Genomic DNA, 15,200 nt, shown 5'->3' with positions numbered 1-15,200 from the left:
CAAAAGAACTTCAAATCCATTCTCTAATGGCTCATGGTCTATATTTCTCTTATGCATTTTCTGTTTTGTTCTGCTGCTTGTCATATATGTGACCACAAAACCAGTCATAAAGGTTAATTGTTTTTAAATTAATACATCATCTGAATAAATAAGCTTTCCATTGATGTATGGTTTGTTAGGATAGGACACTATTTGGCCGAGATACAACTATTTGAAAATATGTAATCTGAGGGTGCAAAAAAATCTAACTATTGAGAAAATCGACTTTAAAGTTGTCCAAATTAAGTCCTTAGCAATGCATATTACTAATCAAAAATCACGTTGAGTTCATTTGCAAAAACAGATAACGTTTTAACCGATTTTAACATGTTTTTTATTGTGCATTCCAATTGCTCTCAATCAAACTGCAATTGGGTTATTTTGATTTGGTAAAAAATAACTAAAAAATACAGCTAACTAACACAATAAAAGACAATAAAAACATGATAACATAATAAAAAACATGATTTTTGAACATTTTAAAAAACGTAGTTATCTGTTTCTGCAAATAAACTCTTCATATATTTATGATATAGGACCTTTACAAAATAGCTTCATGGAACATATAGGGTCACATTTATTTATTTTAAGAGAACTATCCCTTTAAGACTTGCAAATCAGCCAAGTATAACCATATAGAAAGACCAGTAAAATGAAAAATCATCTCTGTCAAAGTAACACATTCATAAAAGTACAAATTCTCCATGTTATTTTGTGTACATAAATCAAGTAATTAATGAGCGCACTGAAACTTCAAAAGAAAGCGTAGTAAAACAGAACAACAATGGTTACAGATCTCTGCGACTTTTACGGCATTCCTCTCACCGTTACAAACAAAAACGCCTTCAAGAAGCAGGACAAATGCGCACGGGGCTGAGAGTGAATGCAGTTCCGCTTGTCCCGCGCACTGCCCCCCTTCAGCAGCGTGCTCCGCTTGGGGGCGAGCGGTTCTCCCTGCGCTCGCCGAGAGGAGGCGGGCCGAGCGACAAGCGGAACTGCTTTTGATCCCCGAGGGACTCGCAGCCTTCACATTCCGCGCATTTCAGGGACCGTGAACAATCGGAGCTCGATCATTTATTAGCAGAGCCCCTCCCCTCCTCAGCTCAGTCTGCTGGAGGAGCTCTCCAGACGCGCACGCACCTCAAACATACGCATGGAAATAAAAGCCGTACCCAACGAATTTCCTTAAGGATTATATCGTTAAACAGATAAACGAGTACAGAAAGTCGTCCGTAACTTTTGGTCGTGATGCGATTGTGATTTGGTGAGTTTTTAAAACGTTTTAAAGTAGCTTGTTGTTGTAAACTGTCCTTTTTTATGACACATTGCTTGGTGTCTACCAGTGAACAATGCTTTTGTTTAATACACTGTATGTGTACGATAGGATTTTATGAATTTCTTTGTGAACTATATGGTATAAATCCAACGTTTTTGACTTGTTCAATACATAAATGTAAATGTTATCGTGGAAGATACAACATCTTCGGTGCCACACTCGGGTTTAACTACAATCAAAAAGAGGAACAAACCAACTTTTATAATATCCCCTTGTTTATAATGCTCCATTTGGCATATTTCAATGTATTACTACAGTTGTGATTGTAAAACAAGGGTGAGACACTAGATAGGAATTTGTCTTTGTAGCAGGAAATAATTTTCGCAACATTGGAAAGTTATTGGATCATACCCAATTTTCCTTCACTTTTAATTCTAATCAAAATTTATAAACTTAAGAGGAAACCCAGTGCATGTTGGGGGTTGTAGGATGGTGCCAGTGGTATTTTGGGTAAACGTGGTGTTGCTATGGGCAAAGGCAGTCAGCCTAGAAGCATGTGGAGTGAGGCACCACTCACTGGTGTTTGCTGTTGTAGAGTGTTGCAATATAGATGAGCAATAGCAAGGATTGCGTTTGAAATCATTATTTAATTATTCTTTTTTCAAACCAGGTTCACAGTCTAGCCCAAAAAACTCCCCTAGCACAGTATCATTGATTACTATCTGCAAAACAAAGACTGAAATGAGAACGGCAGAGGATTCGTCAGGCACGGTGCTGCACCGACTGATTCAAGAGCAGCTCCGTTATGGAAACCCTACTGATCCTACGCTGTTGGCCATCCAGCAGCAAGCTCTGCGTGGAGGCAGCAGCGGTGGAGGTGCAGGAAGCCCTCGTTCGTCCCTGGAAAGCCTAACGCAAGAGGAATCACTTTCTCCCCATTTGACCACCCGGCAAGAGCCCCAGGGCCAAGAGCACCAGGGTGACTACCAGCATTCAGAGAGTCCCATCTGCCACCTCTATCAGCTCCACACAGAGGAGCTGCCTACTTATGAGGAAGCAAAGGCTCACTCACAGTACCTGGCCTACCAGAGAGGTCAGGTAGGGCTTCAGCACGGCAACCTGGAGACCCCTGGTGTGGTTGGAGGAGCCGAGCAGGAAGAGCGAGTGTGGGATATGAAGCGAGAGCATGCTCGCTCGCTCAGCGAACACTTCATGCAGCTCTCGCTGGAGAGGAACTGTGCCCATGACAGTATTCCCATGAGCTCATCGCATAGCTACCCCCAGCTCTCTAATAACCACTCTGGTCCTGTTGTAAACGAGAGGTCGATGCATGAGCCAGACCAACGCGGTCCACCCCCGGAATACCCCTTCATGGTCAGATCCCCTGGATATATGCTTAGTCATTCACAGGAACATGGGCACTATTACAAAGAGCCTCCCCCTGCTTTCCATTCACAGCATCACAGGTACTTTCAACTGATATTTTGATAATTTATATTACATATAGGTACATTGTGGGTGGTTTGGCGTACTAATGGTTTATATTTTTCTCTATCAGGTTATTTCCAACCCAGTCGCAAACGCCCCACCATAGCGGCCTGCCCACGTTGACCCCTGCTGGTCAGGATGTCATTGTTGGAGGATACAGCATCCCGGTGAGCAACTGCCAAGTAGAGCAGCTCATTAAAGAGAACGAAAGACTGAGAGGAGAAGTGGAGAGCTACAGCGAGAAGGCAGCAAGGCTACAGAAGGTAAGAGAGGGCTTTTTGTTCCTTCTTAGAAACCTCCCAAAACTGTTATATTCTTGGTATGACCTCCACATTTTGCCATTAATGCAAAAGAGGCAGCCGTGGCCTTTGATTTTGATCTCAGAAAGGACCTACAAAGCATATGGAAACAAGAAATCATTGTGCGCTGGTGTCTTCTAGCTGCCTAAGATTAGCTCTCTCGCTGAGTAGGAATGCATGCAAGGGAGAAGATCACAAGGATTTCGATTTTAATTTGAAAAGCACTCATTCCTAGTGACTGGGTTCAAATTCCCAGTAACTTATTTAGCATGTGAAACAACACTGAATTTACCCATGCCTGCAATGCCAAGCATTTTTTTGTAATGTGATAATGTCATCACTTAAATACCAGAGTGTCATGCCAGAACAAGGGGAAAAAACGGGTTTATTTTGTTTGTGCGTTTGTTTTGGAAAGGTTTACTGGGCCTTGCATGTGTCATTCAGTGGCGTAACATAGATTGAATTTCAATTTAGTTTCCACATAGTTCTTGAAATCAGAACAACTGTAACAGTGGATCATGAAGATCAAGTCGCGATAAATTGTAAATCAGACAACTCCAAAGGTGGAGGCCTCCCTGTGTTGTTCTGTTGCCCTCTTTGTTAGGATTCCAATGGGATGCCAATAGGAGCAGATGTCTTCGCTTATCTCAGTGTCCGTGAATGAAGAAGGGGCTTTGCGTAGCCCACAGCTGATGGACTGAACTGCAGAGAGCAACAACCAGACCCCACAGCTGTGGATTCCCCGACTGAATGGCCCCTTTCACTTTCACTCTTGAACAGAACCCCACATGGCACCCAGGGTCTTGCTTAAGAATTTAATGAATATAGTGTTGTTAGAGTACAAATTTGAACTGTGATTCAAGGAAATCAGTGATTATTTCTGTAATGACAGTTTAAATCGTTGTGGAAAAATTTGCTCTTTCATGAGCCGTATTCTGCGTCACAAATGCCATACAGGTGCATATAGTGTGAAGTACTGTTCTTGTCTCTGAATGGTATGCCTTCAACACGCACTTTTCCTTTGTTCCCCACGTTTGCCTTTGGCATCCCGCCCTGTAGGGAGGTGAATGTGCAGACACCTGGGACTCATAAGTGTTCTTTCTGGAATGTTGATTCAATTGCCAGTCGCTGAAGAGCTCTGTGAGAGTGATTCACTTGTGGGCAAGCACCAGGAAGAGCTCAGCCAAGCACATTCTTCTCTCTTTCCCTTCTTTTCTGAATTGTTTTTGTCTATCTGTCATTCTTGCTCTCTGATCGTTGTCTTATAATGTTTAGGTGTATGAAACACCGTATAGTTGACCCAAAAATGGAAATTCTTTTGTATACTCACCCTCATGTTGTTTCAAATCCGTATGACATCCGTCCTTCCACGGAACACAAAAGGAGATACTTAGTATAATGCCAACTTGTTCTTTTCCATACAGTGAAAGTGAATGAGAAGCAGAAACTGATGAGTTCCTTTAGGTTAAATATATTAAAATGCCTTTCCTCTCTCTTTCAGCTTGAACTGGAGATTCAGAGGATATCGGAGGCCTATGAGACTCTTATGAAGGGATCTGCAAAGAGAGAAGCCCTTGAGAAAACCATGAGGAACAAGCTTGAGAGTGAGATCAAGCGACTTCATGACTTCAACAGAGATCTCAGGGGTAAGATGGTTCACATAGCTGAGTAATTGTCTTAAATATGAGCTACATGTTTAGGTATGAGGCGATAAATACTAATTGTTGACTCCCACATTAGACCGCCTGGAAACAGCCAGCAAACAGAGAGCAGCCATGGAAGTTGAAGACAAGAGTCGGCATGCCTTCGCCAAACTGGTTGAGCAAAGTAAGAATTCCCCTTTGCTTCACCATAAATTATCTTTCTACCAATGTGTGGACAGTGCGGTCAACCATGTGAGCAGCCCCAGCTGTTCCCACTGACTTTTTATGTTTATGTTGTAGGCATAACGATGCATTCCTCTAACAATAATGCACTGCGTGGTTATCATTGATGTGATTCCCGACAAAGCGTTTGGTTTGATATATTTCTTGCTAAGCTGAAATGTTCCATAGCAAAAAACATTTTATGAACCAAATTAAGTGCCATGTAGGGTTCAGTGAATAGCTGGTTAGGTACACGCTGTATTCTGCATCTCAGATAGTTGCTTTTAGAATTCAACCACCAACCATTATTAACACTGGAAGTAAATGTGACCTGGATTCCTGAAATATTTTCAGGTATTTTGGGATATTCCGTCCTCCTGGAATGCTTTCCAACAGCCCCCACCACTAGTTCAGCTTCTGAGGCCCTAAGCACCCCTTCTGATGGCCTATGCACTGGCTCTCCATTTTTGGGCATATTAGTGCTAAAGAATTTAGAGCTGTGTTAGGGTAAATTAGATTTGTTTTGCTAATCCTAATAGGGATTGTTGTTGTTGTTGTTCAGCATTTGATTTGACCCTTTTGGAATGGTCCTTTTTTTCTATTCCCCAAGGATAGATGTATGACGTTATCTTTCATATTTGTATATTAAAATTAGTTCTGCTCCAAGTCTGAAACGGAACCGTTTTGTGCAAACAAAAAGCCTGGACGTTTAAATGTTTAAAATTTCTTGTGAGCCAACACATAAGCATGTCCAAGCCACGATTCAGCATTTCTAAAGACTTATAACGATGTATAAGTTAACATTTATGACCTTGAGGAGCTATTTGCTTTACATGTTTACTGCCTGCCTCAGAGGCATTCCAGAGATTCAGTTGGTACAAAGACGTGCCTGTGTGCGTAAGTGGATAAGAGGAAGTCTGCATTCCATCCAAAGGCATTTGTTTTGGGTTGTATAATCAGAGTAGGAGCAGAATGGAAGACCAATTGCTGTCTAATTTGTTTTCCATCTCGCAAGGCATTCAAAGTGACCCAGAAACAAGTGAGCTGGGCTTTAGTATGTCCCTTTTCAGTGATCCAAGTCATCGTAGAGCATTTCGGAATTCAGAATCCCAAATGGGAATTCATTGAATTGCTTTTGTAATCTGGGAATTCTAAAGCAGTCTGCAGTGTAGGTCAAAGGACACACGGAAACTCGGCCACTCCCCTGCAGACCCAGACAGACATGTGTAAATCAAGCATGCCTCTTTTGTTCCAGACTTTTGTGGGAAGCTTATCCCCTGAGAATTGGTTAGAATGAGACTACAGCCCAGAGAATGCTCTGGACACACCCCAGTCCTACAGCACGGTCATTCTTTTTGTGGCCTGTGTAACAACTAGGCATGATGAGTGAACAGCAAGCATTGCTTGTACCCTTACTGAAGTAAGTTGTTGTGGTACATAGTTCTCACAATGTTTGTCTCTTTCTCTCCATAGATGAGGATCACTTTAGAGAGCGGGAACGTCTGGAAAAAGAGCTGCAGCATCTGCACGTCTCAGGAGTAGAATGGAAGAAGCGCAGAGAAGCCTTGGAGCAAGCGCTGATGTCCGCTCAGACACGAAATAGGCAGCTGGAAGAAGAGTTACGCAGGAAAAGAGCTTACGTTGAGAAGGTGGAGAGAATGCAGAGCGCCCTCGCACAGTTGCAGGCGGCATGTGAGAAGAGGGAGGCGCTGGAGTTACGATTGAGGACCAGACTGGAGCAAGAGCTGAAGAGCCTGAGAGCACAGCAGGTAAAAAAAAAAAAGAGACAATCTTTTGTGCACCCAACTGGTGAGAAAATTATGTTTTGGGCTCGACAAGTAAACCTTTCCTTTCTCTTTCAGTGGCAGTCTCAAGCCCAGCAAATGAGTCCTAGGTCCTACTTGGACCTTAACGTGTCATCTCTGCATCAGCAGCTGAGGGAGCGAGAGGAGCAGGTTCTGGCCCTGGAGGCTGACATAACCCGCTGGGAGCAGAAGTATCTTGAGGAGAGCACAATGCGTCAATTTGCCATGGATGCTGCTGCTACTGCTGCAGCTCAGAGGTGAGTCGAAGTGATAGAAGCCCTGCATAAAAGGACAGGAAATTGGAATTAATTTGAGATAAAACTTGTATAAACTTTTGTATAACTGTAATGCTCTTTTCAGGGATACAACAATCATCAACCATTCACCTCGCCATTCACCCAATAGCAGCTTCAATGAGGACCTGCCGTCCCCTAACCACAGACATCAGGAGATGGAAAACCGGTATGTCCACTGTTCCATTCTCTATCCACAACTGGAAAGTCAATCAAAATGTGTTAACAAAATTTCCAGTAGTCTCCATGTGCTGTATCTCAAAGAAGTCTGTTTAATCAGGATTCGGGCGCTTTATGCTCAACTTTTGGAGAAGGATGCCATTATAAAGGTCATGCAGCAGCGGTCACGACGGGAGCAAGGCCGACCTGAGTCGCAAGGCCTACGACCTGCTCGATCTGTTCCCTCCATCAACACGGTTGCCACAGCCAGCAGCACCCAAACCAAAGGTGAGCATAGTAGCCATAGCCAGTGGTTTCCAATCCTGCGGAGTTTAGCTCCAACCTACCTGCCTGAAAGTTTCTAGCAATCCTGAAAACCTTCCTTTAGATGGTTCAAGTGTGTTTAATTAGGGTTGCAGCTAAACTCTGCAGGGCACTGACCCTCCAGTAGTAGGATTGGACACCCCTGCTATATGTCTGTAACATATCTGAACCAAAAATTACATACACTTTCAACTGGACAACTGGCAGCTTCTTTACTTAGCGTCTATGTAATGTCGCCAAGAAAGAATGTGCCAACCGAAATAAAATGAGTGCGGCGACTAGCCGGTGTTCTTGAAATAGTTTACATCTTGTGAAACGGAATGCATTTCGCTCTTCTCTAGAATAGATCCTCCAGAATAGTAAAGGGAGTTTACAGGATGGCAAATGTTTGCGTGGTGGAATGTCTATGTTGGAACCAGTAATTAAACTGCTTCCTTTTCCGTCTGCGATTTTAGGGAAAAGCCTCTCGGATGACCAGACGGCAGCCGCGGCATTGCCCCCGTTGCCCCATCCGCTAGCCAAAACCCAGTGTCGAGACCGCAGCACCCAGTGTGAAGAATCTTCAGATGAGACCAACCCTAAAACAGAACCTGCTCCACAATCTTCCATTGCTCCCAGTTCTGGTGTGTAAACTCGTGCATAAACCCATCTTCATTTGTGTCTCTTACTGTATTTATTTGGTATTTCTGGAGTAGTTCGATAAGTTCTGTTGATTGACATACAATGTGATAAATCTAATATGTAGTATCAGGTGACAAAGACAATGCTTAACGGTTAGAACTTCTGTAATGATGGTGCATACTTGCCCTTTTGAACCAGAGTGGTTAAAGAGTAACCTGAGCACCATGTCAAAGCAGCGATTGGGGAGTGAACTCAAACAAAACATAGTCAAAGTTTTGTAAAACTTCCCGCCTTGTTTGCTCTCCAGGCATTAGCCAACAAAGCTGAAGATCTTGTATTTCATTGCAGATTCCACTGCTCTCAACACAAACCAGATCAGCAGCGCTGTTGAAAACGACATGGTGGAGATTCTCATCTGAGATGAACTGTGTTCAGCTTGATGCTGCCTGCTGTTCTTACACACAGAAGATTCTCATTGGATGTCCATTTGAGGACCAACCGTATCAAGAGAATCCTGTGCTTGCTATGAGAAGAGCTCGCCATTGAAGCGCATCAGACAGAAAGAAGAACGAATAGTGGGAGTAACCTAAAACTGATCCTCGGTGAAGGAGAGCTGAGCTCTCCTGACAGTGCCTCCACACGTTAAAGGACAGTGTTCATTCTCAGCTGGTGGCTCTCAACCTGGACTGTGAGATGTATGGTCTGAATTTGAGGTGCTTGGACAGTACTCTACAGAGCTCCAAAAAGCTACCACGAGACTTCTTAAGTGCTTATAAACACATTGTACATGTTCTTTTGTATTTATGAGTATTGCTGCTGACTGTGTGACAGAATGGAGAAATAGGAAGAAATATCCCACTGTTGTGAAACTTTTTTGTTTTTGTTTTTGCATTTGCTTTTCGTTTGAGGAACAACCAAGGGCAGTGTTGTTGTTGTTGTTTTTTTTTTAACCAACTAAGTATACCGACCCATGTAAGACTATATCCCACGTTCCTAGATAAAAGCACAGACAAATATATCTCTAACTGTATGTGCTCCATGTATAGTAGATGTACCATCGCAACTGCTTCATCCTTAAATATCAAGAAAAGAATAGTTTGGATTGTAGGAGGCCAAATACAGTTTGAACCTGGAGGCCTGGGATTAGACAATTAACCAGAATAGTTGGGTAAATACCTTCACTAGCACTCCCTTTGACTAAATTATCATTACAGTTGGCGTTCTTACTATAACTGATTGACAGCGGGTCCTTCTCGCTCCCAGATTTCAGTAGAGGAATGGGAAGCCTCCTTTTGGGGACAGTGGATGAGTACATGCTCTTTTAGTGACACTTAGGGAAGTGTTACCCTTAGGAGGGACAGGGGGCTGATGTTTCAGATGCCATATTATTATTATTATTATTTTGCGCCCAGAACTGCAACCACCACGCTTGCCACTCCCTCGCAGACAAGCCGGAGCTAATCTTCCTACAATCCTCTGTGGCGGAATGCCCCTGCTCAGAGGAAAAAGGCTATCTGCAGTCTGACCTTTAGCCTTGTTCAAAACGGCTGGCATTTAGACTACCATCCTCTTTTGGGATCTGTTTATTTGTGTAGGGCTGCAGTAGCTGGTTTGATTTCGTGACTCAAGGTTCTCCAATGTAGCGACTGTGACTAGCCTTGATTTCTGAGACAGAGACTTTTCTGCCTGTTCGCAATCAAAACTACACTTGCATTATGGTGGGATAATGATATAAAAGGTTACCGTGAAAACAAACAGTCTTATCTATGTGGGTAATAAGTATCACACCATGTTAATTTAACCTTTCGCGCTATCATTAAATGCTACTTTTATTTTCCTATTGGCTCTGATACAACGCACTTGCTGGTCAATGCTTTGTAGTGGAGTCATGCTTGTTTTGTTCACTACTTGGACTGTTTACAGAAAGGGCTGTTTTGAAACGAGAGAATTTAATATATTTTGTGTGTTATTTTATTTTTTGGTATTTAGTAATGTGAACATGCCAAAGATTTGCATTACGATTAAGTTATATAATAAAATATGAGCATTAGCGACGTGAAATGTAGATGGATGTTGCTGTGAACTTCAGGAATGGGGAATTGTTTTGTATGTCATTTAACATTTCATTAATTTGAATAAAACTTTAATATATATCTTTACAAAGACAATGTGTCGGCTGGTTTGTGTCTTAACGGTAAAGACAGATGCGTTTAGAGGGAGGTATGAGTGGTGTGTCCTCCTGAGATGTTTCACATGTGCAAGTCTGCACAAGCTGCTCTTATCGGTGTCCCTTCTTTGGCATGAATGACATCTTTCTTTCAGAGCACAAGGGAGCCTTATTCACAACAGCAACACAATTCTGCCACCTGCTTCACTGTTGGCAAGTAGTCTTCATGAAGAGAGGCCACATTCCAGCTTTGCTCTCAAAGCCGCAAAAATAACATTCATCAACCGCGCAAATGTTAAAATGGAAGATGTGGAAAAAATTTGCAACACAGACCAAACTGCTATAAATACATAATGAAAGCACAATGATTAACCAAATGCTTAGAATACAATTATGGAAATAACCAGTACTGTTTTGTGGTTTTGCAAATTAAGAAAATTTTAGCCTCTGCGAGCTCGCTTTCAACTCGAGAGGTGCATCAAAAATTGCTTACTGAGTAGGTACTACGTTTGAGGTGAAACAAACAATGCTTCTCTGCCGAAGCATTCTCGGTGGAAGTATTAGGACATCTGGGTACTTTTCACCTACTGTGAATTCAGACATGGTACTCTTTTCATATACTGTTTTTCACCTACTAGTAGGAAAATAGGCATATTCGGATGCAGGGTAGTACATTTAACTGCCTTAGGCAAATTAGAGCTAAGCAGACAAGGGTCTAAACAGTTTGGAATGCTTTGCAAGCCAAATTGATTCAAAGCTTCATAGCTCAACATCAAGAGGAATTTGCCCCCTGGTAGAGTAAAACATGTTAGAGCATTCCATTCCAAATGGGGAAGAAGAGAGATTTCTGACATATCAGATAAGAAGTAGAGCTGAAATGCTGTTCTTTCTTTCTCGAGCTGAAATTAGTTCATTTCAACTCAGGAGGCATAGTGGAATTCTCCGTTCAGTTATATGTTTAAATGATCAGTTTTGTCTCAGATATTTCTCCAAAAGAAAAAAAAAACAGCCAAATGAGAATGCTGATAAAATTAAAGAGTATAGCAATATTAAATAGTTAAGTTACTAACACAGCTAGACAATTTAATGAGAATTTTTCACACTGAAAATTTGCAGGTTTAAATCCCAACACAGTTTCAGACAATATTGCAAGGTTTCTCAACTATGACCCTTCATGGTCCTGCAGAATTTAGCTCCAAACTCACCTGCCTGTAATTTTCTAGTAATCATGAAGACCTTGATTAGCTTGTTCAGGTGTGTTTGATCAGGTTTGGAGCTAAACTCCAGAATCGCCAGAGCCAGAGATGAGAAACCATGCATCATTGAGATCTTATTTAAAACCTTAAGAGCAGGGTTTCTCAAATCTGGTTCTGCTCTGCAAAGTTTTGCTCCAACTCCTTTAAATGGTACTGGGAAATAGTTCGCGCAAAATCGTCCCAGTACTTTAGTACTGTACATTTAGTTCTGGAACTAAAGCGGTGCGAAAGGCCCTAAAGACACCCGAGCAAATTAATCAAGATCTTCAAAGTTACTTGGGAAAAGTACAGGTAGGTGATTTTGATCAGGGTTTAAACTTCAGGACTACTTGGGTCATTTTGGAACGTTTTGAGAGACCGGAGCCTAGAGATGGGCAGATGAAGCCTTGTGAAGCTTTTGAGGCTTTGTACTGATTGTACCAAAAAAAAAAAAAAAAAAGATCCAAAGCTTCAAAGACAGACCATACCAGTAACATCTAGTGGTCAGCTGCAATTACAGCAGCCACTTTCAAATGATTCACACATCTTGTTGAATTCCAGTTTCAACACAAAAGCAATACTCGGCAATAGCAGCTGTCTTCATTCTGAGAATCATTGTCCACACATGAAAGTGTTACTATGAAGCAGGGAGGGAACACCAAGCATTTCGCGTCTCCTTATAATGAATGAAGCCGCACCAAAGATTCGAATCGGTCACCTCGCTTCAGGTGTTTCATTGTGACGTTGAAGCCTCAAACGCCATCGGTCACGTGATCACGGAGATTTGATACGAGCCTCGACACCAGTCTGCTTCAATAGAGTAAAACGGGCTTCGGCGCCTCAATATCAAACGTCCCATCTCTACAAGAGCCTCATGCAGAAGTCTTACTTTTCATATTTAATCTCATTGTGAGTGGGTTTGTATAAGGCAAAACCTATATGAAAAATGTGCCTGGTAGAGTTTCACCTTTCCTCCCTGCTCTGTCAGCAGCATTAATCTCTTAAGAGCTTTGACTCCCAAGTTCTGTTCATCAGCTGCATTTTTGAAATAGTTTTCTTAAGAATGCAGACAAATAAATCACCATATAAGAGCAGCCTTTTTGCTGTTGGTTCCAGCCTGCCAACTCAATGCATTCATGTTTCAGGATAATCTACTTTGTAGTATAGCCTATGCATTAATGCGATGATCCTCACACACCCTGAGCAACACGGTTACTTAAAAGCTGTAGGACACCTAACGGTGTTAAATAAGTCAACTGAGAAGAAGACTGTGTGTTCTTCAGTGGGTTTCTGTTTTCAGGATAAATATTTTGCCTTGCATGCCTCCCTCGGTAGGTGTGAGCTGGCATTCCATAAATGCTTTGCGAGATACCTGGCCGATGGGTTTACTTGTGACAGATCAGTGTGACTTTTCTCAGCTGAAGGAGTACAGACGCAAGGAATGCTCCTGCTGGAATGTCTCACTCCTCAGGGGGCTCCAGTACACTTCAAGGTCAACCAATGGCCTGGTGTGCTAGCAGTCACCTCCTTCCTCTACCAGAATCATCACTGTCCTTGCGCAATAGCAGGTTGCTGGGCTTATAAATCATGTGTATACCACTGTGTCTTTATGTAACAAAGCTTTTCTTGTCTCACTTGAACAGTCTTGTTCATTTCTGGTGTTCTGTCTAGGTGAAGGGTAAGCTTGGTGGACTAAGAGCTTCAACATCTGTTAGTGTGCATACTAAGATCTCGCGCTGTTTCATGGGGAATGTCATTCTTGGCACTCAGCTTGTTTTAGCAGGCTTCCCAGGCTCCCCAAATTTCAGTGGAACCATCAGGGACTTGGTCCGTTCCAGAAACATTTGCCATTTGAAAATGTAAAAGCCTTGAAGACATCTGCAGTTTCTTCCAATGAACATGTAGTGCAATCATATTGCTATAGGTGATGTTCATAGTGAATTGTCAGTTGATAAGTGACGGTTCACCCAAAAATGAAAATTCTGTCATTTACTTACTGGATGACTTTATTTCTTCTGTGGAGCATATTCTAAGAAATCTCTTGTTTATCCGTACACTTGGAAGTCAGTAGGCTTCAACGTTGTTCAAAATATCATCTTTTGTGTCCCGCAGAAGAACGAAATGCATTCATGCTTTATCTTTACATGATTAAGTATGATAACCATCATGAAAAATGGTTCCCATCAGTGTTCAGAATAGTTTTTTTTCCAGTGACGCCTTCACTGACTCGGCAAATGAAAAGCACATTGTTAATACTGGCCTTTACAGATGTTCCAAAGATCTTAGTAACATGTTCTTGGTCAAGGACCTTAGTAACACATACCTAGAAAAACAATTCAATAAGTCAAATGTTGTGTTTTCCATCAGTTCCCAAGGAGACTCGCTGAGATTCCAAAACCTCCAGGAGTGTGGATGGAATAAATTTCCCTCACCAACTCTTTCCCCTTTCCTTTCCAAAGAAGGTTACGGCTGTCTAATTTTAAAGGCATCCTATTATGCCTCTTTTCAGGTGACCTCAGAACATGTCTGTGAAGTTTCAGTTCATAATACCCCACAGATAATTTATTATAGCCTACCATTCTGGAACGGAGCTAAAGGTCTTTTTTTGGTGCGCTTGGTTTGCTGCGACTCTCTCTTATCGGTGGAATTTCTATACAGCATCATGGGTATAGTTTTTCAGTATTCTGCTACTAAGTGCAATTATTTTAAAAATGAGTTAAATTAATGTGAACCGATGAGCTCAACAAAAGCATATAGAATTGGTTAACAAAAAGTTCAAAATCCGTTTCCCTATGGAGAAAATGAATGGAGTTTTTACTTCCGGAACCAGACTGTTGTGCTCTATACCTCATTCTCTATATAGCAACAACAAACAAACCATCTGTTTGTTTCGATTATGATCTCTCTCACACTCATGTAATGTTGCAGTTCATCATCATGAAATGTTTATTCTTTGCATGCATTTAAAAATCCTTGTCAGTTTAAACTTCTTATACACGCTTTTTGTAAGCACACACATGAAATGCGTCTAGCAAAAGATGGCTCTTTCGCCTTAACTGTCAAATACACACAGTTGGTTAAGTCTGTGAACGTAAACGGCAACGTTAGATCTGCGACACGGTCGCAGCAACACACTACTAACGCAATTCAACCAAGCCTGCCCAGGCCTTTTCATGCACAAACAGTAACATTATCCACTAAAGGAAGTTGAAAGTGTAAAACAGCATAATAGTACCCCCTTAAATTAGCTTTATGATGGAAAATACCATTTTTTTATTTTTATTTTTTATTTTTATTTTTTTGCTGAGTATCTTTGACAACTATTCGAAGCCCATTGGTATTGAATCACAAATAACATAAATGTACCATGTAAAATCATTTCAACTTAAATACAGCTGAACAATTGAAAACGAAGAGAGTGTAAAATTCATCCATAGAAACTGAGATTAGAAAGCAAACTAACAAAATAACACTGTTTGTTTTATCTGCCTTGAAAACAATTAGCCACTTTTAACTAACCCGACAGCACAAAAGGGCTCCACAAATGGAGGGTGTGGTGTTTACGGAGTCAGGATAATATTTTCAGACAGATGCATTTCTCCAATCTGCTATTTGAAAAGTGAGTGCTG

The 15,200-nt window shown here is 41.7% G+C and overlaps 1 protein-coding gene across 1 annotated transcript; it reads left to right on the top strand.

Moving 5' to 3' along the window:
- Positions 1–863: 863 nt before the first annotated feature.
- Positions 864–10,334, top strand: LOC107717938 (angiomotin-like 2a). The gene is made up of 11 exons (XM_016524841.1): positions 864–1,303; positions 1,986–2,781; positions 2,874–3,066; positions 4,604–4,748; positions 4,843–4,929; positions 6,441–6,736; positions 6,830–7,029; positions 7,133–7,234; positions 7,346–7,512; positions 8,004–8,171; positions 8,518–10,334. Exons 2-11 carry the CDS (start codon positions 2,057–2,059, stop codon positions 8,586–8,588), a joined length of 2,154 nt encoding a protein of 717 aa, XP_016380327.1. The 5' UTR covers positions 864–1,303; positions 1,986–2,056; the 3' UTR covers positions 8,589–10,334.
- The last annotated feature ends 4,866 nt before the right edge of the window (positions 10,335–15,200 follow it).

Source organism: Sinocyclocheilus rhinocerous, unplaced genomic scaffold (assembly GCF_001515625.1).
Source record: "Sinocyclocheilus rhinocerous isolate Xijiao unplaced genomic scaffold, SAMN03320098_v1.1 scaffold2558, whole genome shotgun sequence".
Lineage (NCBI taxonomy): Eukaryota > Metazoa > Chordata > Actinopteri > Cypriniformes > Cyprinidae > Sinocyclocheilus > Sinocyclocheilus rhinocerous.
Note: the sequence above shows the minus strand (reverse complement) of the source record. Positions and strands in the feature narration are given on the sequence as shown.

Excerpts from the sequence above, each read along its gene's own strand:
- LOC107717938 (XM_016524841.1), top strand. The coding sequence starts at position 2,057 with ATGAGAACGGCAGAGGATTCGTCAGGCACGGTGCTGCACCGACTGATT. Across the intron at positions 2,782-2,873 it reads TTCCATTCACAGCATCACAG|GTTATTTCCAACCCAGTCGC; the intron begins GTACTTTCAACT and ends TTTCTCTATCAG. Across the intron at positions 7,030-7,132 it reads GCTACTGCTGCAGCTCAGAG|GGATACAACAATCATCAACC; the intron begins GTGAGTCGAAGT and ends TGCTCTTTTCAG.